Below are 24,858 nucleotides of genomic sequence, written 5' to 3' on the forward strand. Positions count from 1 at the left end.
TGATGAAGCTAAGAAAAACTGGGACTAGAGAAAAGCTTGAGTAAGCAAGTTTACTGAGCAATGAGTCAAAATAAAATGGACCTAAACATCTGAGCCTGGAGCAGGATGGAACAAGTCCAGGATGGAACACCCCAAAAAGTCTCTCAGCAAGATTTGACAATAGATCATGGATTGGACCAGCACGAGGCTGAGAGGATGGGCTTTGGGCTTTGAAGTCAGGAAGCCCATATGGAATTCTTGTTCTGACACCTATTAACTCTGAATAGAAGCAAATTTCTCCATCTATAAAAAGGGAGTAATAGTAGTGTCCACCTCTTGGGATTGAAGTGAGGAGTACAGGAGAAAAACATAAAGCTGTAGGGAAAAAAAAGATAAGTGCTCAATAAATTTTATAATTATCACTGATAAATAATAATTGTATGTCCAATTTTACATTAAAGGATCTTTCTAGTTACTTGTAGAGATAAGTAGAGTATATGCCAAACCAAACCAAAGCTGGGGTAGGTAAAATCAAATGGCTGCCACTTCTACCTATCTACACTCAGGTATAGTGGCCTTATTTAAAGTTTCATGATCACTGATACTCATACCTTTGGTTGTCCTTCCTCAGCCCTCAGTGTGTGGTTTGAGGAAACCAACTTACAAAATGAAATTCAAGGGCTGGTGGGTAGCTCGGTGCTAGAGCTCTTGCCTAGCATGCATAAGGTCCTGGGTTCAATCTCAGGAGGAAAAAAAAAAAGGAAACTCAATTTCCTAGAGTAATGCTCTGCACAAAATGTCAGCAGGAATAAATCTTTTATCTGTCTCTACACAAGAAGAATCTCCTCTCCTACGCATATCTTAAAATATAAAGGGATAGAGAGTTACACTTGTCTACAAAGTAATGGTGGAGGGACCTCAAGGGTTTGAAATGACACCAATTTTCATTTCTGCAATGAGATCATTAGCATTTGCTTGTGGGGAGTGGCTCTGAATGACCACACTTTCCAGTCCTGAAGCACCAAGCTCTGACCAATCACTAGATTTCATAGTGACTTGGGTGTTGTCTGAGCTCGGATACCCCTAGGGTCGGAGGAGCTGTCACAGAACCCAAAGAAGAAGGTATTTCTCTGTCTCTGTGTGATTATTTCATGCCAACCCAGTTCACCTGGAATGACCTGGGATGTTTGTCATGGGACACGACATTTGCTTATCTCTCAGCCATGTTTACAGTGATGAGATTGTCATGACAGGTCAAGGGGTTTTTAGCCTGGGGTCTGTTAACTTCCAGAAGGCCCAGAAGATGGATTTGGGGTGGAAGTATGTCCTCTATGAAGTTGTCACTAAAACTACGCATTTGCAGGGCACAGGATGGATTTTTCTGGGGAATGCACGTGTATATTTCATTAGGTTCCAAAGGAGTTCATGACTCATAAAAGTTTAAGAAACATTGCTCTGTGTAAGGTGGGTCCAAATTATGGGAACACTTTGGTCAACTTGCCATCCTGCCAACCGGCCACGAGATAGCACAAAGGAGGTGACTTGAGCATTCTTGGTGTACAGCCTCCTGGATGCAGTGAAGCAGTATTGTAAGAAGAGAGTAAAAGAGTATGTGAGCCCTGGTGTCAGACGACCTGCACCACCCGTTAGCTATGTGGTCCTGTGAAAATTATTTAATCCTTTGATTCCTTCCCTTTTTGATCTGAAAAATAGGATAATGTAGTACCTATTACCAATAGTTGTGAGGTTGAAAGTAAGTACTTAGAACAGTGACTAGCATTTAGTAAGTGTCACTAAATGTTAGCTATCATCATTATCTGGCCTGCCAATTTGACAAGAAGTAGTGGTTGGAACATTTCGATATCAATTCCATCACTAAATTTAGGGAGACAGCCTTATTTCTTTTGATCAACAGGACTGACAATATCATACCACACAGGTGCATGTTGTTTTGTTATAGTGGTATGATACTGACAAAACCAATACCTGACAATATAAATCATATTTTGAATCATATTACAGTGTACAACTATAATTCCAATGACTCGGGAGGCTGAGGCAGGAAGATTTCAAATTTGAAGCCAGACGGGGCAATTTATTTTGAGACCCTGTCTCAAAATAAAAACAAAAAAGGGCTGGGGATACAGCTCAGTAGTAGAGCATCCCTGGGTTCAATGCCCAGTACAGGGGAGGAAAATCATATTTTGAATGAATCCCACTTGTTTATACACACTGGGGGCCAATATTTATCTAGAGCGGGTGCTCTTCTCTCCTGTGCACCATGCTTTCTAGCCTTTTTGCATTTGTCCAGGCTTCCTTTTAACAGTAATGTTCACACACTCATACTCACATGTAACAGATTCTCAAATGAATTTCCTCATTCTCTAGTTGAGAACCAAGACAGAAAGAAGTATGTTTCTCCAGCCATCAGCTGGGATTTGACTTCAAGTCTGAGATTTTAACCACCCATCAGTACCACTGCCTGGAAGGTGCTCTCTCCAGGCCTTGTAGCTCATCTCACATTGGACTCCTCTGTAAAGCATGTCTCTTGTCTTTTTCCTTACAGCACACTGTGGTGAACAGGCACTAGCTATCGAGGTCAATTTCTTCCTCTATTATCTATGTGCGTGTCTTTGTATTGCCAATGCAATGATCTGAAGGCACCATCAAGTCATCTATATTCCTTACCGCACTTGATAGTGCTTTGTAAATTGTCACAGACTATTTGACCAAGGAACAAGCTCCCTCAGTTTGCACAGTATTTCAGAAAATTTAAGTCATTTTTATTTTAGTAGGGAAAACATTTTTATTCCAGTATTAAGTCACTCCATGAATCCTGCTTTAGGTTCATATTTTCAAGTTACAGGATGAAGTGGAGGGTAGAAGGAGACCAACCTACACTAGTCTATATTTACCCTATAAGAACTCTTACAGAGAAAAGAAACAAGATCTGCTTATGTCACTTGTGTGTTTAAATTAGTCTAAGAGAATAAAAACGCTTGTGAAACCACCCATGAGCCTTTTTATATAACTTAATATTTTGTCAGAAGTAGTGATATTATGACACAATTTCCAACTATTTTAACCTCTTATACAAACTCATTTATTTTTTGCAAAGAATTCTTTCATTTTAGTGGCTTCTCTTAGCTGTGGTGTTATGTTTTTGATTCCAGTATGCCATGTTCCAACCATTGAATTTCTCTGTTCTGCTGGCAGAGGAAAATACTTCAGTTAAGGTTGTTGTTAATTTTATCTCTTTCCAATACTTTTTTTTTTTTGAGAGAGAGAGAGAGAGAGAGAGAGAGAGAGAGAGAATTTTTTAATATTTATTTTTCAGTTTTTGGTGGACACAACATCTTTATTTTATTTTATGTGGTGCTGAGGATCGAACCCAGTGCCCCGCGCATGCCAGGCGAGCGCGTTACCGCTTGAGCCACATCCCCAGCCCCTCTTTCCAATATTTAAAAATGAATTTTGTTCTGTTGTGTGTGTGTGTATTCATCAAGCATGTGTTCATATAAGTAGATTTTAATTAGAGGGAAAGTATTGGAAAAATATTAGTCCAGATAAGGAGAAACATTCATAAATTTAAATTTTAAAGTGACTAGAATCTTCTCTCAAATCTTAGAAGAGTCTCTGTAAGGATCATCTCCATAATAGAGAGAGATACAAAAATGTTAGTTATTTTGGACCCATCACACATGTATAAATATCACAATTCAGTTGCAATGTGCTAGAATAGAAGGAAGAATTGTGCATGGAGATGGCCTCTTTATCTTTGGAATGTGCTGGAGAGGTTCTTCTAATTCTCTGCCTAGGTTTCTTCTTTGCTTAACTGTGTTCTTGGGCATTTGTGAACAAAAAGACTTCAGAGAAACATGCTGAACTAATATGAGAAAAAGGAGTATTTGTTGCAATCTCAATATCATTTTGGTGGATCTTAATTGCATAATAATGTTAAGGACAATAACAGTGAGTAATAATCTTAGAGGCAGCTGGTATTTTTATTTTAATTTTTTGGCTGCCTGGAATCTACTAAATGTTAGATGGGAAAATGTTGATATCCAATTAAAAAAAAATGACATGTCGCTTTAACCTGTAGAATGATTTATTGTTATTGGGAGGAATGTGTATTATGTTTAAAATGCAACTCTAAAGGGATTTGTCAAGTAGATGTTTCAAGAGCAGTATAATAATGCATCTGCATAATTATGGTAGAAAGGATAACCTATTACCTAAAAAAAGACTCCAATTAGGTACTCAGTTGTGTTAATTCTTCTAACTATTGCTAAGGAAGTGAAACTCATCACCAAATGCCAAGAGAGATGCTAATTCTCCTGCCAACTTCTCCACTGAACCAACAGGTTTAGGGCAGGGACCCTGAAGAGGCCCCCAGAAGCTTCTAGAAGAGGGGCAGGAAACTCCAACTCAAGGAATTGATGAAGACTTCCAGAAATGTGTTTAGAAGACAATTTTACTGAAAGGCCTATATTCAAAGATGTTTATTTCTAAATGTACAGTCCTGAAATTAAAAATAACAGCAGCAACCATATATTGAGGGTTTGATATATGTAAGAAAATGTGCACATATTATTTCCTCTAATCCTTTATGAGAGCCCTGTGAAGTCAGTATTATTATCCAAGCTTGACAAAGGAAGACACTAGGGCTAGGTAACATCCCAGGTCACAAAGATACTAGGTAATAGAGGCCGGATGAGAGCCCAGTCCCTGGGCCTCCAAGTGACATGTTCTTTCCCCGTGGAACACAGTCCCTACACCCACTTTGATCCGCTTGACGAATGCTGCTAGAATCACACTCATTAAAAAAAAAAGAAAAGAAAAGAAAAGAAAATATGCTGATCCCAACAGAAGGAGAGAATTAATCATTCTACCAGATACTTGCATCTATATACCATTTTTCCCATTTAATCTCCCACCCACTGGAACCTACATTGTTTTATCTATTCCTCACAACAACTCTGTGAGTTGGTTAAGAAAAAAATCCCTGTTTTAAAATAAAGCAGTGCAGAGATGTTAAATGAGTTGCCCAGTGTCACACAGGGACACAGGGACAGGCAGACTGGCATAGCAGAGAGTGCTGTAGACTAAAATAAACACTATCATAGGCAGAAACTCATCAACACAAGACATGCCCCTGCCCAAACCATCCCTTTTGCTAGCACTATAGTCATGTTTTTGTGATTGCAAGGGAGGCTGAGCTCAGGTGGATTCTGTGTTTATGTGAGTTGTGTTTGTGCTGTCAGCAGGAGGAAAATGGAGAGGTTCAGCCCTCTGGGATGAAAGTCCAGCTTCAAGCCTTTGTTAACAGAATCTTCTCCCAAATCTTAGAAGAGTCTCTGTAAGGATAATCTCTACCCCTCCATAATAGAGAGCGATACAAAAATGCTAGTTATTTTGGACCCATCACATATGTATAAATATCACAATTTATACATATGTGAATAAATAAATAAATTCAGCAGCCTGACTCCTAACTCCTGGTTGAGTTGAACAACTGACTTTCATCTGGGAAAAAAAAAACACTGAAATTTATTTGATTTATTTGAGGTTATTTAAAACTGTTTTAAATCTATCTGCAAGGAAAAGGAAATTACTTTGTCCTGGAAGAGACAGAAACAAAGTGGGAAGGAACCAGCATTCAGTGCCACCAGTTATATGCCAGGCAGGAGCATTTCACTGAGCCTGTGGGCTCCCTATGAAGGTAGAAAACAGGAGGCCTATCTTTAGCAAAGGAAGTTGAAGCTCAGTGCAATCAGAAATCACATACGTGGCTGCCTGGTCCTCACAGCTATCGCTGCCTCCCTGATTTATAAACAGCAGAATTAAATTATTTATAATGGGTTTTGCCTACTACATATCTGTATTTGTTTATTTCTATGATCCCATTTAATTCATTCTAAATTCCACATCTCTCCAGATAGAAGTCTCTGAAACCTTTCTCATCCAATACCTCATGTAAGAGGCACTGTGGTAGGTCTGGAGATGCAAGAGCAGGCAAGGCAGACACCAGGCTGCCCTCATTGAGCCAGTGAAGAACAGGTAGTTAATATTTTAGCCCTCTCAGACTGTAGGGCCTCTGTTTCAACAACTCAGCTCTGTCATTATAACCTAAAGGTAGCTACCTATAATACATAACTGAGTGGGTGTGGCCATCTTCCAATGAAACTTTATTTTAAAAGTAAGCTGTGGCTCACAAGAGTGTTCTGACCACTACTATCTAAAGGAAGATGCAGGGGGTAAAAACACAAAACTAACTAGGAACACATTTTATTAGTTATTCTAATTGAGAGAGTACAGTGAGCTTTGGGGATATACTGCAAGGACACATAAGTTGGATTGGGGGAGATCAAGATGGCTTCCAGGAAGAATGGGCATTCTCAGGGCAACCAAGAGGAGGCTAGCGATGGACTAAATACAATTTTCCAGTCATCATTCCCTCTTCTTGGTTGTGTTCTTTAAATTACGTTTCTCATGGACAATTCCTTTTTCTACACTTTCTTATCTCTATTTATCAAAATAATTTAAGTCCTCCCCACTTCCTCCTAACATAAGTGCATCAATTTTTTCCTTCAGTATGTTACATTGTAGATTTCACTTGGTCCACCAACAGTCTTGTGAAAGTCTGGCAAAAGAAAACTGAACTTAAACAGATAAATTTTATGATATGTACATCAATCATACTTCAAAAGCCAAAATAAACAAACAAGTGAATAAATAAATAAATTCTGCAGCCTGACTTCTAACTCCTGGAAGTCCTTACAGGATGATTGTACTTTGATGAAGCCAGCATAGACTAGGGACTAGAAAAACCCAACTTTATCTTAATCTCAAAAACAAAACAAAACAAAACAAAAACACCAACTTTCACAGATAAAGTTTCAAGGACCATGAATTTACAGCCCCAAATCAAAAGTACACACAATAGTAAAGTATTGTGAGAGAGAGTTGCAGAAATAACAACAAAATCTGACCTGCAAACACTTCAGATATTGGAATTAAATACAAAATATAAAATAATATATTCAATATTTTGATAGAAATAAAAAAGATTGAGTACATGATCAAGAAGCAAGAGACCATAAAAAAGACAAGTAAATCTAGAAAAAACAAAAACCAATAAAACCTCTAGAAATGCATTAAGAATGGCTTAATAAACAGATTAAACACAACTCAAAAAAACATTATTTGGGTCGGGCATGGTGGCGCACGCCTATAATCCCAGTGGCTCAGGAGGCTGAAGCAGGAGGATTGCAAATTCAAAGCCAGACTCTGCAAAAGTAACGTGCTAAGCAACTAAGTGAGACCCTGTCTCTAAATAAAATATAAAATAGGGCTGGGATGTGGCTTAGTGGTTGAGTGCCCCTGAGTTTAATCCCCAGTACCCCTCCCCCAAAAAATATTATTTGGAAGAGATAAGTTAAGCAATGGATTAATGTTCCTGAATAGAGAATTAGAGAACTAGAAGATGGCTCCCAATAAGGAATCAAAGACTAATTCAGTCATACAAGGAGCTAAAGCAGATAGAAGAGACATGGAATGTATTAGAAAGATGTGATGAAGCAAAAGTGGAAGATGCACTATTTGAAGAGATCGACACAGGAATTTTCCATATTGGATGAGTAAATGCAAACCTTCACCTATGAAATCAGAACCTGTTACAAAGTGAAGATTCTTTCTTTTTGGCCATACGGAGCCAAGTTCCAGCTAAAGCATTTTATATTACTTTAGAAGTGACTGAGTTGTGAAGGAGCCATGGTCTTCATACTTTTATACTACTTGGACTTCAAAAGCAGGGAATATTGTGAAAAATATTCTTTCCTGTTCACATTTTCTTCATTCACCAAATTCAGGAGTTTCTCTCCATACCACTACTTTGCTATTTTTAGTAAAAAATGGGGACACACTGGAATCTAGGATTCAGGTCTTGTTGAAATCCCTGGAGACCCTCAGTGTCTATGGTATTCAACAGTCACAACTATAAAAGGAAGGTTGTTGACTGACAACCAGCATGTCTGAGTCAGAAAAAGCAGGAGATGACACTTTATTGAAAATGGCAGCTGAAAGAAACCAAATTAATAGTGTCTTTCCAGATCTTTAAATAAAATTGGATTTATCAAATAGCATCCTAACACAGATTTTCCACATTGTACTTTGTGAGACAGTAATAATAACCTTAGCTAACATTTAAGTATCATTTACTATTACCAGGCACTGTGCCAAGCATGTAATGAGGGAAAAAAGCAGGAATTGTGTATATGCTATTCAACTACTTCAACGTAGTCTTTAGCCTACATACTGAAAATAAGTTGCTTATATTTTCTGAATATATTAATTAACATCTTATACCTGGGTGCTCACCATTGTAATTTTTGCAAGATAAAATAAACAAATAAACTCAATTTCACTCCACTTTCACAGAAAATTTATCTTTATGCCATATTTTTTTACTATTCTTTGGAGTTATTGAAATCATTTTTTCTGCACACAGCAGAAACCTGCATAAAATGAGACAATATCCATGGAGAAATGGTAAGAAAAATGTTTCTTGGTTTAGCCAATTTTGTCTGCTCCATGCAGAAGGCTGTTAGTCTACCAGAAATGGTACAGCTGGGCCATTGTTGAGACGGGTGCACCAGCCTCAACAACAAGCTCATTAAAAATATCTATTTCTCAGCCCAACTGGAAGGATTCTGACTCAGCGGATTGAAGATTAGGTTCAGAATTCTGCCCTTTTTGCAGATACTGCACATAATGTGGGTCAGTAGCTCAGCATGTTCCTCAAAAAATTGTCTTAGGAGAAGTAGATCCATAAGACCTCCCTTTCCTAAGAACTCTGAGAACCTCCAACAGTGCCCATTGGACCACAAAAGCAGCCTAATTTGCAAGGGAATTGTTTGATCTGGATCCTCTAAATGACTCTGATCTGGATCCATAATCAGAGAGACAGATTAGAGCCACTGTGACTTCCAGGACTGACATTAACTGGCTATTTACTATGACAGCATCTTTAATAATTGATTCAAGAGCACCATGCATTTAAAGAAATTCTTTTCAGATGTCTATTCATTCCTTCTTTCTTCCCAAAATAGATGAGTCTCACCTTTTTAGAGTCGTTATGGTAATGGGTCATTTTCCCTTGGCCTTCAAGTTCAGATGTAGTTTCAAGAATGAGAAAGAATAGTTTGGACAAAACCAGTGTTTGTAAGATTTTTTATTTAATCTGAAGAATAGGCGGTCAATATGTTTGCCTGATTGCATAGTAGTCAATTAGACAGCAAAGCCTCTTTAAAGCAAAGCACCACACTGAGTGGCCAAAACCAGGGAGGTGGAGAAGATATGTCAACACTCAGTGAAATTCAGCAAACTGAATATGCTCGCTCTTTGGAGCAATCTTTTAAAGTGATATCTAGCAATTATTTTCTTAAGATAGAGATTATAATAAGCAACAAATCCTAATTATTATTAAGGTAATGTTTTTTGTCATTTCTGTTTAACGTATGAAGCTTATACATTTGCTCTCATATCAGAGTGGGAAAAACATGAGAATGTTAATTCAACATCTGCTGATCAAAATGAAGTTCCCTGCCCACCGAACTTTATATACATAATGTTCACTTTAAATATATGTATGTATACACACACACACACACACACACACATATATATATATATATCCCCTTTATTGTCTCTCTAGAACTTTTTGATGACTTTGCAAACTCATCAACAATTCGGCACAAAAGCATCCAGAGTCACGCTGGGATGTTGTGACAGAATCACACGAGTACATGGGATTCATCCCATTCTGAAAATGCCTGAGCAGCAAAGAGCAGAGGTAAATGGAATCAAATGTCAGAGTCAGCGCAGCCTGATAGAGACTTGAAACTCAGACTCCACCATCTATGGGGAAAGTTTCCTGCTGTGGCATGGAATAAACACGACAGAAAGAAAATGACAGCGAGACTTCTAAGAACAACCCTTGCTTTGCTCTCCCTTGGCTTCTTTGGGGTCCTGAAGGCATCAACAATATCATGCAGAAATGAAGAAGGTGAAGCCGTGGATTGGTAGGTAAAAGAAATGAAAGGATGGGTGTATGCAAATAGAAAGCCAAAGTATAGGAGGCAGACTGATTGGCTGTGATGTTCCTAAGGAGAACTTTCTCCTCACTCTCTTCCTTTAAAAAGAAAAGCATTTAAAATGTGCTAGTGGGCTAAATACCCACACAGCTTTTAAGCTGGAGATCCTGGAATGAGAGCTGAGCAGCCCCTCTGGACTAATTCAGTGCTCTCAGCAGGGCGAGCTGGTCATTGCAGAAGTGGGATTGAGATGACAACTTCTGTCAATTGGCAATTTCTTTAATTACACGTGGCTTTTCCTAACAGAAACCTTTTATATTGACACAGGAGATAAAGCAGAAGATTCCTTTTCTGAAATTGGAGTATGTTTCTCCTTATGAGGACAAGGAGGATTTGGTTCTACACAGCCCTCTTTGGTTAACCTTGCTTTGTTTGGCAACTGTTGGGGTGGGTGGAAGGTCATTGACCTCTTGTACAGTGTCAAAAGAGACACAACATAAAATAGTTGGATTCTCCTAAAGCTTTGGTCACTTCTTCATTCTTTAGTCAGGGTGTTTAGGTTTGCCATTATGGATGACATCAAACTTTGTGTAACTTCAGGCTAGAGAACATAGATAAACTCCATTAGGAGCTCCTCCTAGGCCCTGTGCTGAGTTTTGAAGATAGAGTATAAACAAAACATAGTTCCTTCCTTTAAGGAGTTCACAGATAAAGGCATAGGTAGGGTATTGGGTAGCATAGAGCCTAAAGGGCTTCTTTGAAGAAGTACATTTTTTTTTCTTTTGTTGTGTTTTGGTTTGGTTTTGGTACTAGGGATTGAACTCAGAAGTGCTTAACCACGGAGCCACATCTTCAGTCTTATTTATTTATTTATTGAGACAGGGTCCACTAAGTTGCTGAGACTGGCTTTGAACTTGCAATCTTCTTGCCTTACCCTCCCAAGCCACTGGGATTATAGGTGTACACCACCATGCCTGGTGAAGAAGACACCAGCTGTTTTAAGAACAGTCATGAGTAGCTAGAAAAAATAGGGCTGTGCATGGGCATTTCTGGCCAATAAAGGAGCAATGAGGTAATACAGAAGCAGGAAGCAACATGGATTTTGATTATCACAATTTGGGGGGCCTAACAGGTAGAAGCGAGGGATTCTACAATGCACGGGACAACCCCCACAATAAAGAATGGTCTGGCTCAAAACCTAAATAGAACACTAAGAAACTCTGGGATAGATGATCTAAGACTGCCTGAGTGGTATGTGGGCCCTACCACCTGTCCTCCCTGTGGGATACCCAAAGGACATATACAACAAGAAACAATAGAAAAGGAAAAGAAGAGCTTACATAATTAGTCTTGGGCCCAAATCCTCCATGCAAGACATTTGGATAAAATGAGCTGAAGAATGAGAATTGGGCCGGGGTCTCAAAGGAATCTCCAGCTGCCCTGAAAGCCAACTTCCAAATCTCATACCCAGCCAGCTGCAAAGAGATGAGAATGCCAAGCACTTGTAGCAGAAGAGAACCCAAGACTTCTCCAGTGCAGGCCTGGGCCTTGGTCTTTTCCCTACTGCAGTCATAAGCACTGTGCAAACATCAGAGAGAGCCTCTCTCAATGTGCAGGGACTTTCATTTCAAGGACTCCATCCACTAGGCCAGCTATTGTCTTAGAATATATCTGATCAGATTCATATTTTCTTCCCTGAGGAGGAGCAAAGGAAAAGGTGGAGATCTTGAGCAAATCCCTTTCCTTAGGGGCTTTCTGTGAAACATAAGCAAGAGATATATTTAAGTATTTGATACAGATTGCAACCAGGAAATCCATCAATAAGTCATAGTAATTCATAAATATTTCCTTCATTAGGTTTATCTTTTATAAATTACCCAAAAGGCAAGACAAGGAAACTGGAGAGACTGGGCTAGAGTACCTATACCTAGACTCCACAATCAGAAGCTGGAGGAGGAGTGAGCAGTTAATGAATACCACTGAGAGTGCATTGGGAAGGACATTACAACAGCTATATGAAGCATATGCCTCCAAGGTATGTTATAGTTAATCATTTATTTGAATCACAGAAAATGCATAAAACACAATTCAAAGCTTCCAAAAGCAGGTGTGAAGATTTTTTCCCTACTTACACATCTAAACCCCAATCCCAGTAGTTAAAAATAGACTAGCCCATAACTACTCCAGAACAACTAAATGAACCAACCTGACCAAGGCCTTGGGAAATAAGTCATCATATGCGACAGCTATGCCAAATTGCTGGTTCATTTGGTACCATGTCCAATGGTATCAAACTAATTGCTCATTAAAGTCTCTGGCTGCCAAAACCTCTGCCAAAACCTCAGTGCTTGCTATCTCATCCATTAAATAGAAGCAGGAAGAAGAGCCCTCTCTACTACAAGGTAATATAGATCTGTGATCAATATGCCATGAGTTATGGGTTGTTCATGCCATGGTGCTGATAAGCAGCAACAATCCAAGTAAAGGGTTCCACTGGTTCTTCCAATTAATTATTTTCAAGATGGCAGGCTGACAGCTAAGATTTAAGTTTCAAGGTCCTAGAACTTGCCTAAATGGAGACTAAATCTACTGTTTGGACTTTATCAGGCAATGAGCTAGCCAGTCAAAGATATAGGTAAGCAGGCCTGCTGGTTCAGTGTGGGCAGCCTCCCAGTATTCCAGGCTCCATCTGTTGCACAGCAATTGCTTTCCAACAAGGGTGACAAGTAAAATCAAGCAATAATTAACATCCAATTACACTCACGTATGCATTTCCTAACAATAACTGTAATATGCCAGACTCTGTGCTGGGCTTTTACATATGGCAAGTAATTTAATGCTCACTACAAGACTGCTTTCGCCTCTAGCACTACTGCATGTGTGGGTCTGAATATTTACTCAGAATGAGCAGGGAGCTGTCACTGTTTGAAGTAATACTCATTTTATTCACCTGCCATTAAAAGCAATCTTCGGAGAGAAATCTCAAAGTTAATACCACTTCGTAGGCCGTTTGAGTACATGTGATGTGCCAACCACAGTTCTAGGTGTTTTAAAAAATTATTTAACCTCAACAACAACTCTGTTTTGAATAAATAGATGGTTACACAAAGTGTAAACTGCCTGCAGCTGCTTTTGCTTTCCAAGGTTGAGGACAGGGACCAGGAGCTTAAGCCATTAGAGACAAAACAAATGCCTACATTGTTCCTTTTCCCATCACAGGAATTGCTGGGGCAGGGAAGAGGAAAAGTAACATTGTCAAGCCTGTCATTCATCTTTGTTGGAGTAGTTGGCACTTAGTTTGGCAGAATCCAATAATGGTCTTAGGAGGTACAAAGGCAGGCCTAGAGCCTAGGAAGGGAAAAAGAACTAAACTGCTTTGCAAAAAAAAATAGTGGAAGGACGCAAGGATTTAAAAAGTGTGAGAAACATGGAGAATGCATAGGACATTGTGGCATAAAAAAAACCATTCAATGTCTCCTACCTTCAGTGAAACCTGTTCATGCACAATGCCTTGAATGATTGGTTTTGAGAAGAAAATGACAGGAAAGGGGCGGGTTTCCATGTCTGACTGGCACAGAGCAATAGCAGTGGATGATAGCTAGGTAAGATTGAGTATACTTTGGAAGCTGGAACTATGTGTCAGAAGTGACTATGAGAACATAACTTTCCTGTCCCCTGACCTGGAACCGAACTCTAACAGAGAGTGGAATGCAAGATCGAACCAAATAATTTTAAATCTCAAATGTCAAGGGTAATCAAAGCCAATAACGGGATTACATTTGGAATTTTTTCCATTCTTTTGCTTTTGCAAATAAGAACCTTCCAGATGCCACAATAACACTGATCAAACTGTATTGCAGTTGCCTGTGCTTTCCTAAAGTGATTCCCTGCTAGTCTAGGGTCAGAGATGTTCAACATCCAGTAATCAAAACCATACTCTATATATGTATTAAAAGAATAAAACTGGGGGCTGGAGCTGGGGCTCAGTGGTAGAGAATTTGCCTAGCATGCGTGAGGCAGTGGGTTCGATTCTCAGCACCACATATAAAGAAAGAAAGAAAGAAAGAAAGAAAGAAAGTCCATTGACAACTAAGAAAATATTAAAAAATAATAAAACTGTCCAAAGAAATACACCGTGTTTACCTATTCTTAAGTCTATGATCTTTCCTGTTATAAATAGCCTTTCTTCCCACCACAGCTACAACTTATTTAACCTTAGCTGGCTGTTACACTCCTGGTTAGAATGAGAAATTTTATCTACTATAAAAATACAGTTTCACACCATATCCTCCCAGAGTCCCTCACATTGCACCCCAAAAGGCACACAAATGGCCTCATTACTACATTCACTGTCAGCTCATAAAACAACTGCCAGAGATCTCCAGAGAACAGAATGGTACAAATGACATTCTGTAGCTATGGTTGATTATGGAAAATGATGGTAAGAAAATATCTCACTTTCTGGATTTGCCTAAGTACAGTAGCCAAGAATGCTTCCCATGTTGCACATTTTAAAAATGTTTTTAGATTCCTTAAAATAATTAAATAACTACAAGAGACTCAGTATTGACTCCTTTCTTATGAAAGAAAAGAAAGGGCATTTTAAAGGAGATGAATTGGCTTCTCCTGCTTTTATTATTATGTCACTGAGATTTTTTTCAATATCAACATTATTGGCTTCAATAAAATTCACCGACACAAATGGAATGGAACCACACAGAACAATAATAAGCAAACTTAAAGGTGATGAAGAGACACTATCAAAATAGTAGCTTTATTTTGATTCAGAGATTTGGCTAACTTAAGAATTGTCTCATATTTTGCCATACAGAGGAAATCCAATATCACACATTAAATTTCACCACTCTCTTGAAGCAGGGAAATAACAAGTTAGAAAGGTGAAGTGACACTGAGAAATGGATTGAAGAAAAAAGCCTCCTGTATCAGAGAAGAAGGGGAGCAGATAATGAGGAATCCTGATTAAATACAAAGCTATGACCAGGCAGTGAAGCACAAAGGAGACAGAGGAAATCAGATCCTGACAGCCTGTTCTGCACTGTGCCTATAATACCAATGGGGGGAAAAAAAACACAGGTGTAATCCTTGGCTGGTTGTTCCTCCTTCATTTCCTGAACAAATAATTCAGCACTCCTTTATCATACACTGCTTCCTTAATAAGAATCTGATTCCAAAACAACCAAGAGAAATAGGAATATACCCTCACATGCAGATCATAATGCACAGCACCCCTGTCATGTGAGTCAAAACCACGCATAGTTCAGAATGGACTCCACCCCCAGTCTTACATGCCACAGAATTCATATTGATTCGAGAGCTGCCTATTAAGAGAATGGATGACTTCTCATGTGTATTAACAAAAGCTTTGTATTGTAGGTTGACTAGCTGGTAGAAATATTGTGAGCATTTATGCCATTATAACCCTAATATATTCCTGCAGGGTAACAGCACGGCCTATCTAATATACAATGATGGAGTCCCTACATCTGTGAATTACGACAGAAAATATGGACACACCAAAGGTATTGTGAAACAGCTCTTGATTTCTCTTTCCTATTAGAAATTGACATTTTCTTAAACCTTTCATCGTGAATGCACTCACATTCCATATTAAATAGATAACCTTTGTTTTTAATGGTTTATTTTGATAAATTGAAATGTATGATTTCCATATAACAGGTTATAATTATATAATTTGACTTGGCAGTACCCTTTTTGGGAATATAACTTTATTTCTCTCTCTCTCTCTCTCTCTCTCTCTCTCTCTCTCTCTATATATATATATATATATATATATATATATATATATAAACATATATGTTAAGATATATATATATATATATATATGTTTTAGAGCAAAAATCCAAGTGCTGACCACTGGGAATACCAGTTAGTGTATAACTATACATGTATTTATATACACATCTATATCTCTATATTTATACATACATACCCCAAGAAGTCTATATTATGTGTGTGGGGGTAATATGTGTACACACACACACACTTTGTAGTTAGGTATATTAAGTATAATACATATCAAGTAAAATTCACTCTTTATAATATATAGTTCCATTAGAAATAAACATTTTTGAAAAAAGTATTTTTAGTTTTTACATCACAGTAATTTTTGACATATTTTGTTACATATTGCTAATATACATAGTAATTTGAAAGGTATTTTGTCATCTTTTATTACAAACAAATGAACAAATGAAATTTCAAATCTACTCTGTTATTGCCTTAAAATTTGTGTTATAGTTGACTCAGAAGGCTGAGGTAAGAGAATCACAAGTTCCAGGCCAGCCTCAGCAACTTAGTGAAACCCTGCCTCAAAATAAGAAATAATAAAGGGACTAAGGATGTAGCTCAATGGTAAAGTGGCCTTGGGTTAAATCCCCAGTGTCAGAGAAACAAACGAACAAAAACATATGTCTTTATGATGCAGTCAAATGGACATAATTGTATTGTTACAATTTTAATTAATAGTTGGGTTTTTCAAAACAATCCTTTTAAAATTTCATATTGCTGCATAATAATTATGCATAATAATGGGATTCATTATGATATATTCATATACATATGTAACATAACCTGGTCAATTTAACCCTTAGTACGTCCCTTGTCTCTCCCTTCCTCCCTCACCGCATCCCCCTCCTCTATCCCACTGGTCTCCCTTCTGTATTTATGAGATCCCTTTTTCTTTTCCCCTTTTTTTCTCTGGCTCCCACATATGAGAGAACACATATGCCCCTTGACTTTCTGAGTCTAGCTTATTTTACTTACTATGATGTTCTCCAGTTCCATCTATTTTCCTACCAATAACATGATTTTGATCTTCTTTATAGCTATGGAAAGCTCCATTGGGTATATATACCTCACTTATCTATTGATGGACACCTAGGTTGGTCTCATAATTTTGTTATTATATACAGTGATTTTTGTTTTAGTGACTTTTGTTACTCTTCTATTGATGAACAATACATATACATTTTTATAGAAAAATTCAAAGTGCAAGTAAACAAAAAAAAATCTGTAATCCTAATACCCATTAGATAAACAGACTTAATCCTTTCTAAAATGCTTATTTTAAACCATTTCATAAAGCTATCATAATGACTACTTTTAAAAATATGTCATGAATAACTAGCTATGACAATATTCTTCAGAAGGTTACAAACTCAAATACCCTCAGGGAGCAGGCAGATAATATTAGCAAGTGTAATGGGCTGAACCAAGAGATATATATACAAACTAAAGGGTGCAATTATTTCTCACCTTGCAGGTTTTTTTAGGAAATGTTGAAAATTAGTATTTTTTGGAAATTCCCTAAAGGTTTTAAATGTTGGCAATGACTTGAATGTTTAAAAAATACATTGCAAGCCTAATAAAATATATCCTCAGTCTGTATCTGGTCCATGGACTGCTAATTTGCAATGTCTGGTTAAGGATATAATTTGTAGTGGTTTTCAAAGTTCATGAACATCGAAAGCTCTTAATTTTGTCAAGTTGCCCTCCTGAAGGCCCTATTTACATGGAACCCAACAATTTTTATAACACACCACATTCTCCAACTTCTCCTCCAGCAACTTTTGTCATTTCTACTCCACCTTATTAGTTGCTGCAAGGGTTTGGAGAAAAAGAAAATGAGGTTTAATGTTAAGTTTTGAGGCAAGGAATTCTCTTTGCCATCAGATACCCTAACATTTGTGGCATTCATACTAGGAGGTTGAGATTCCAGCAAAACAGCACATTTATCTGGGCAGAGGGGAGTACTTGAAGGCCATCCAGCTCTGTTAGGCAACAGAACTGTCAACATGGTTCACCAAAACGTAAGTATTGATTTTATTTTTCCTCCCGAAGAGCAAGGGTATGCTTTGTTTTCTTAACCCAGGGTGATTTACCACTGAGCCACATCCCCTTTTTTATTTTTTGAGACAGGATCTCCTCACTAAGTTTTTGAGACTGGCCTCAAACTCTCAATCCTCCTGTTTCAGCCTCCCAAGTATCTGGGATTACAGGCATGTACTACTGTACCTAGCCAAAAGCAAACTTTTTAAAGGTATACTCTTTAAAAAAGAAATAATTAGCAGGCATTTGGTTTCCACTCTAGTAAGGAAAACATGAATAAATTCATATTATTAAGCTCTAGAAACTTTTACTAAACATAATTAATAAGAATAGTATGGCTTGCTTTTTATTACTTTTTTAACCTCTTTTATTGTGTCTGTTGAGGTGGGTGACTCTTCTCCAATAAATGAGCATTAGTTTCTTAAAACAAAGTACTACAATTACATTTCTTCATTTAATATTGTCTCCTTAACCTCTGTTTGTTAGCAGGCTTTTGAAAAAAAAAAAAAAGTTAGCTGCTTAGCAGTAAAGACTCTATCTGAAGCTTGCCAGGTGATTATATAGTTTAACAAGGTCAAACTCCAATTTAGCAAATTTGCATTCTGCCAAAACAAATTTTCCGTGTAGTTCAACATGAAATTCCTCTTAACTCTTCACAGAACGGCTGCCCTTGCCTCCCTTTATTGGTAGCTTATCATCAGTAATGATGCATTGTGATGTGTATCTAACTTGCTTCTGACATCCTTAAAAAATGAACATGATCCTTGTGATTATTAACCTAATAAAACATTAAACTAAAGCATAAACAGGAATAAATGTTGCATCTTTGAACCCTACTTTAAAAGGAAGTGTTTTTTTTTTCTAATTTATCTGTATTAAATGTATCTTGGGTAGGTTTATTGCTGTGGAACAGAATCCAGGGGTTCTGGCTGATTCATTCTATTCCCCGGTTTCCTCCAATTCCTCAAGAAGGCTATGATTATCCATCCACTGGGAGACGAAACGGACAAAGTGGCATCTGTGTAACTTTTAAGTACAACCAGTATGAAGCAATAGGTAATACCAGAATGTGTGAAAGGAGATAGCAATGTTGGAGAAGGAACTGAGAAATGTATTAATAAACGTGTCACTTCGTTTATTAATCTGTTCATAGACCCTCTGATACCTGTGTTCTAATACTGCCTCTGCAATACTAAAGCTTACTGGTCCTCAGTTCCTGGTCTACCAATGACATCAGGGGCAGTAGTTTTAAATGAATTCAGGGATTCATTTAAATGAATTGCATGGCACTGGGGACCATGACAAGTTGGGGTATTGACTTTCCCCTGGAAGCTTCAAAGGCCTCAGAGCCAACATATTGTGGCTCTTTAGGAAATACAGGCCCACAGATTATAAATTTCTCCTGAGGAACCAGAAACCTAGGGTATGTGGTATATGTGTGTGAAAGAGAAAGAGAGATCCTGATTTTCAAATATGGGTTCAATCTTATTTTTTAAAAAAGAAAGAAAGAAAACTTTGCAGACCAAATGTTTCCTGTACCCTGCCAACATGACACATCTGAGCCAGATAAACTTCTTTTAAGATCTCAAGCTCAAATAGCCAAAAATACTTACGTTTGGCAAACTATGGTGTGGGAGGAGAAAAAGTAGGAACACTGCTTTTACCAATCACTTTTTACTGAGAAAGCGGCTAAACAGCAATGAAGATCATCTTTGCCTTCAGATACAGGTTTAGAAAATGTTTCCCATCAAATTTCTATCTTATTATAAGGATCACTGAGCCTTTCACCTAAGTCACATCCTAATCTAGCTAGCATCATGTGGTGAATAGAGAACTAAACATTGTAGATACAGGATGTACACACTGATGAATTAATTATTCTGGAAACAAGGTGTTCTCTACTTTTTGTATATGTATATATAGGAGAAAAAGCATATGGCCTTCAAGGCCAGATTATCTGAGTTTGAATATTAACTTCATCAGTTACAATTTCTATAACCATGTACATTTGACATAAAGGCTCAGTTAATTTATATATAAGATGAGGATAATGATAACAACAGAACTTACCTACTAATAAGTTTGCTCTGAGGATGAGAAGAGTAAAATGATATAAAACTCATGGCACAATGTCTGGAAAGTATGAAGTGCTCAATAGGTGCCAGTTACTGTGAACAAAAGCCATTTGAAGGCCATTGCTTCAAAAGGGGGAATGCCTATGTATGGGGTTTTTTTGTTTGTTTGTTTGTCTACAACAATATCTATAATCTCCATATGCCTTTGTGTCTAAGTTTTCAACTTCTCTTTGCTGTTTCTTGATTCAGATTCTCAGCTCTTGATCTGCAACCCAAATGTCTATAGCTGTTCCATCCCGGTCACCTTTCACAGGGATCTTGTCCACATGCCCCAGCTGTGTGCCAGGTCGAGCTCATCAAAGATTCCTGGCCGGCACCTCGTCACTCTTCAGTCATCCCAAGGACAAAACTTCCTCCATTTTGCAAAATCGGATTCTTTTCTTGGTGGTATGAAAGACCATCATCAAATGATATGCTGTGTAACTCTGCTGTTGGACTCACTATGGATTACCTAGAGAAAACAATTTGATTATGCAGGGAGAAAAGAAGGAGAAAGAAAAAAAAAGAAGAAGGAAAGGGAAAAGGAAGTTAAGGGTCAATTTAAACATATTCCTGTATCACTTCAATAGCAGAATTGCTGGTACAGACCCCAGAGCTATCTCACAACCATACAGCCAGGGGCCAGTGAAAATTCAGTCTCCCTTTGAACACATCTCTCCTTCTTCCATCCCCTAAGCAGTTATTTTGAGTCTTCCTTATTGTCAAGTTTTTTACACTACTGAGCCCCTTTACCCATAAAGACAACAAAGTTCACTAGGGAAAAACCACTTCAGTATCACACCCTAGCCTCCCAACATTTTTACCAGTCTTCATTTCTTTTTAGCACATTTTCTCCCATCCCAACAGAAGCATTTATATCCCCTATCCTCTGGAACACATTGTAGCCTCAACATACCTTGATTTGTCCCCTTCATCTGTTTTGCCTCTTCTACTTCAAGGCTCCCACTCAGGTTCTTTACATACAAACATACTGGAAACCCTCCCTCAATTCAAAATTTCCCACATCTCTCTTTTTTGCTTTTTCTCCTACATATCTTTGAAAATCCTCATCAGAGCCTTTACTTACTCAAAGCTCTCTCTCACTGTAGTCTTTCTTCTGCCTATAGATACCAATCACCACCCCACCCCCACCCCACCTGCCACAGTGGCTGCCCTAGGTGATCTGACTTCTTACTTTAGTTCTTACCAGGCCCATGCCAAATGGTGTATTCCCCTCACTGACTTCCTTGATTATTTGCTTCCTTCCTTCTTTTATAGATTGCATACGATGTATAGAATGCCTATTTGCCAAGCCCTATGTCAGGCACTAGAGATGCAAAAATTAACAGGATAGAAATAGTCTCTGCAAATTTGGCACTTTCTGAAACACTTCCTGAAACACTTCACTGGTATTGGGAGTGAGTGTACATCTCTTGGTCTTCCTTCCACTTCTTTTAGATGTCTTCTGCCACATCGTCCTCCTCTGACTACTCCATAGGTGATGAAATGGCCAGGTGGTCCTCTGTCCTTCCATATCTCAGTCTACATTCTATGCTAGGCATTTCTGGCAAGTCCTCACGTGACTCCCAGTCTAGATTTCCACCCAGACCTCTGTACCAAGTGAGATATTCAATAGTCAGTGGGACAATTCTACCTGGAGGTGGTACAACCACACCAAATAAAGATGCCAAGCTCATCATTCATTCCCCCACAGACTCACTCATTGTCTGGCATTCTGCACAGTCACCTAGGCTTCCTTGATGCCTTCTTTTTCTTAACTACTCTATCAAACCCACCATCAGTTCCAGGTCCTTAATAACTTTCACAATTACCTGATCCTCTGCCACCACCATAGTCCATGCCTGTGTTTACTGTTGTAGTTATTATGACAATCTTACATTTTTCCTATCTCCTTTCTAACCCACTCTTCCCAAGTCATCCTGCACACAGCCTCTCAATTGATATCTATCATCATAAATCAGTTTTTATTAATTCTCCATTAACATTCTTTAAAAATTCCCCTTTTTGTTCAGGAAAATTCAAACATATTATCATGGCTTATAAGGATCCCTAGAACTGGCCTCTGATTACTTCTCTAGCCTTATTCTTTCCAAAGATCTTTCAGGGCAAGAACACATATTGCTCCCTTGTTTGTGTGAAACAAGACATTGGCAGATATCAACCTCATTATAGTAATGAAGATAGCATATATTTGCATGCCACTTCAGGATTTAGAAAAATTTTCCCATCCACTGTCTCAATTATATTATTACTGTTGTGCTTATGACATCCACCTATCAGAGGTGAGTGATGATATCCCTTCCTGAGGGTATTTTCAGAATTTTTTCTAAGTGTAAATGTCAATCTCTCTCTTTCCTTCCGAACCCCAGACATCTTTGCAGCCTGGATGGCTCAACGGTTGAAGACACACTTGCTAACAGAAACCTGGCAGCGAAAGAGACAACAGCTTCCTTCAAACTGCTCCCTTCCTTACCATGTCTACAATATCAAAGCCATTAAGATATCTCGACAATCTTATTTCAGTTCTTACCAGGACCATGCCAAATGGTGTATTTCCCAAAAAGGCACCAAAAACCGCTGGACATGTATTGGAGACCTAAATAGGAGCCCATACCAAGCCTTCAGAAGTGGAGGATTCATTTGTACCCAGAATCGACATATTTACCAAGCATTTCAAAGATTAGTTTTGTATTATGAGGACTGTAACTAACTCAGTGAAAGAATACCTGTGCTATCATTGAAAACATCTATAATGAATCTTGCATGAGAGCCATTATTTAAATATTTGAAGCCTATAAGTATGTTCAACATATCATCAAATAAAACATGCCTTTCCAATGTTTACGATTTTATGTTCTAGTTAATGGTTATTTATATACTGTGTATCTTTGGTGTAATAAACAAAATCATATGCATAATTAAAATGGGAACAGAGTGAATGAAAGAAAGAGTACTAGTGAACTCTAGTTTCTTATGAATTGACTGGTTATCTTTTAGATTAAATTTCATCTCTTTTACAAAGACTTTCTCATCTTCTTACCTATCTTTTTTTTTCCAGAAAACTGCTCTCTCCCTGTACTTTCACACTATTTGGTTATATTCTTCCTAAAGTTCTTTCTCACTGGTTTATGGTTGAGTCTTCTTACCTGTTATACTTGCAAGTGCTACTTACTAAATGTATGATGTTGGTCCACTCACTTGAATTCTGTAAACCCTGAATTTTTAATCTATACAAGGGAGATAATATCTAGGTATATTTAAGCACCTAAGACCAAACCTGGCACATAGCTAGCACTTGAAAATATGGTGGTATTTGAAATTGAATCTCACCCACCCAGAAAAATAGGACAAAAAAAGAAGTTTTAGAAATGAGTAATATTTGTCAAAAAAAATTTAAGTCAATATAAGAGAAAAATCAGTATAAATACAACCTATCAGCTTATAGAAATATAACAAAGAAACAAGAATCAAAACTAACAATCTTAAGTTTTTTCTGGACTCTTATCACTAAACAGAACTATTATATAAATGAATAATAATGATTCTATAAGAACTAGTTGCTTAATAAAGTTTGAGTTATAGGTCCCAAGTTCAAGACCCTTACCATATAATGAAAGCAATCACAACAACAATTACTAGCACTTACTGAGCATTTACCATACAGTGAGCACTCAACCCACATTTTCTTATTTGATCTTCATAACAATTATGTGCATTAGAAAATGTTATTATGCCCATTGTACTGACAAGGAAACTGAAGCCTACAGAATTTCAGTTACTTGTCTAGGATCATAGTGGTATATTTGACCTCTGAGGCTATGCCTTTAATTTCTATTCTAAGAGACAATAAAAGGCAATAAGACAATAAAGGAAAATATCCGTCCTGAGAGCTCAATACCAAAATTCATGGGATTAAATGGTTTGATGATAAGTAGAGAAAAAGTTGTTTTTCTTCCTATCTGTTGCAAATATAAGCTATGGGTATGGTAGGTATGGTGCATTCTATCTGGAGAACTTACACGTTTAAATATGAAGAGGGCTGAAAAAATATTTTGGCCTCTCAGCATATGAATATAAATAATCCCAATGAAATAGGATTATTAGGGGGAAATCAAACAGAACAAGACGAGAACATTAAAGATGAAGAGGATCAAAACTTGATCCAATAGAAAGACAAATGAAGAGTAAAAATACAGCAAAAGTGAAGAAATTCTGTTGTACTAAAAATATACAATAGGATATAGCCTCCTCCCCCAAAAGATAAATCCGATTTTCTAGAATTGTGACTCTACCCCAAGTTCATTAAAAGAATCTAAAGGCAAAACAATCAAAATCATATTCCATAGAAGAAAGAGTGTAGGAATGTGACAGGAAGAAGAAAAAAAGAAAGATGCTGGCCTACTAGGTGCATACATGAAAGACATGGTTCCTTCTGAAGGGAAAAAGGGGAGTGGCTAGACCTTCCTTGGAGGGAAGAAAAAATGCTGGAAAGAAATTGAATAGCCCTGTTAATTCAACGATACCATACACTGACTCTGGGAGGAAGAAATTTATCTTGGTGTTGGTAATTCCCTGAGATGGGACTTAAACAGCCATAATAAACCAAAGAGAATGAGCAGTGCTCTTTCTCAAGCATATTCCCAGGACTGTCACTCAACCATACTGATTCCTGTAAGAAGAACTGGGTAATATCTTTAGGGAATGACATCATTGAAAGGGAAGCTAAAACACTTCAGAATATAGTGGATGTTTTCATCGATTACTTCTGGGAGAAAGAGGAA

The 24,858-nt window shown here is 37.8% G+C and overlaps 1 protein-coding gene across 1 annotated transcript; it reads left to right on the forward strand.

The window, feature by feature from the left end:
* The first annotated feature begins 9,948 nt into the window (after positions 1-9,948).
* Dnase2b (deoxyribonuclease 2 beta) lies at positions 9,949-22,787 on the forward strand. Its single transcript, XM_027935267.2, has 6 exons — positions 9,949-10,061; positions 11,931-12,108; positions 15,532-15,613; positions 18,837-18,998; positions 20,267-20,464; positions 22,447-22,787. The coding sequence occupies exons 1-6, from the start codon at positions 9,949-9,951 to the stop codon at positions 22,785-22,787; spliced, it is 1,074 nt and encodes a 357-aa protein (XP_027791068.1).
* Positions 22,788-24,858: the final 2,071 nt, after the last annotated feature.

Source organism: Marmota flaviventris, chromosome 10 (genome assembly GCF_047511675.1).
Source record: "Marmota flaviventris isolate mMarFla1 chromosome 10, mMarFla1.hap1, whole genome shotgun sequence".
In the NCBI taxonomy this organism is placed as follows: Eukaryota; Metazoa; Chordata; class Mammalia; order Rodentia; family Sciuridae; genus Marmota; species Marmota flaviventris.

Excerpts from the sequence above, each read along its gene's own strand:
- Dnase2b (XM_027935267.2), top strand. The coding sequence starts at position 9,949 with ATGACAGCGAGACTTCTAAGAACAACCCTTGCTTTGCTCTCCCTTGGC. Across the intron at positions 12,109-15,531 it reads ATGAAGCATATGCCTCCAAG|GGTAACAGCACGGCCTATCT; the intron begins GTATGTTATAGT and ends ATATTCCTGCAG. Across the intron at positions 18,999-20,266 it reads CAACCAGTATGAAGCAATAG|ATTCTCAGCTCTTGATCTGC; the intron begins GTAATACCAGAA and ends TTCTTGATTCAG.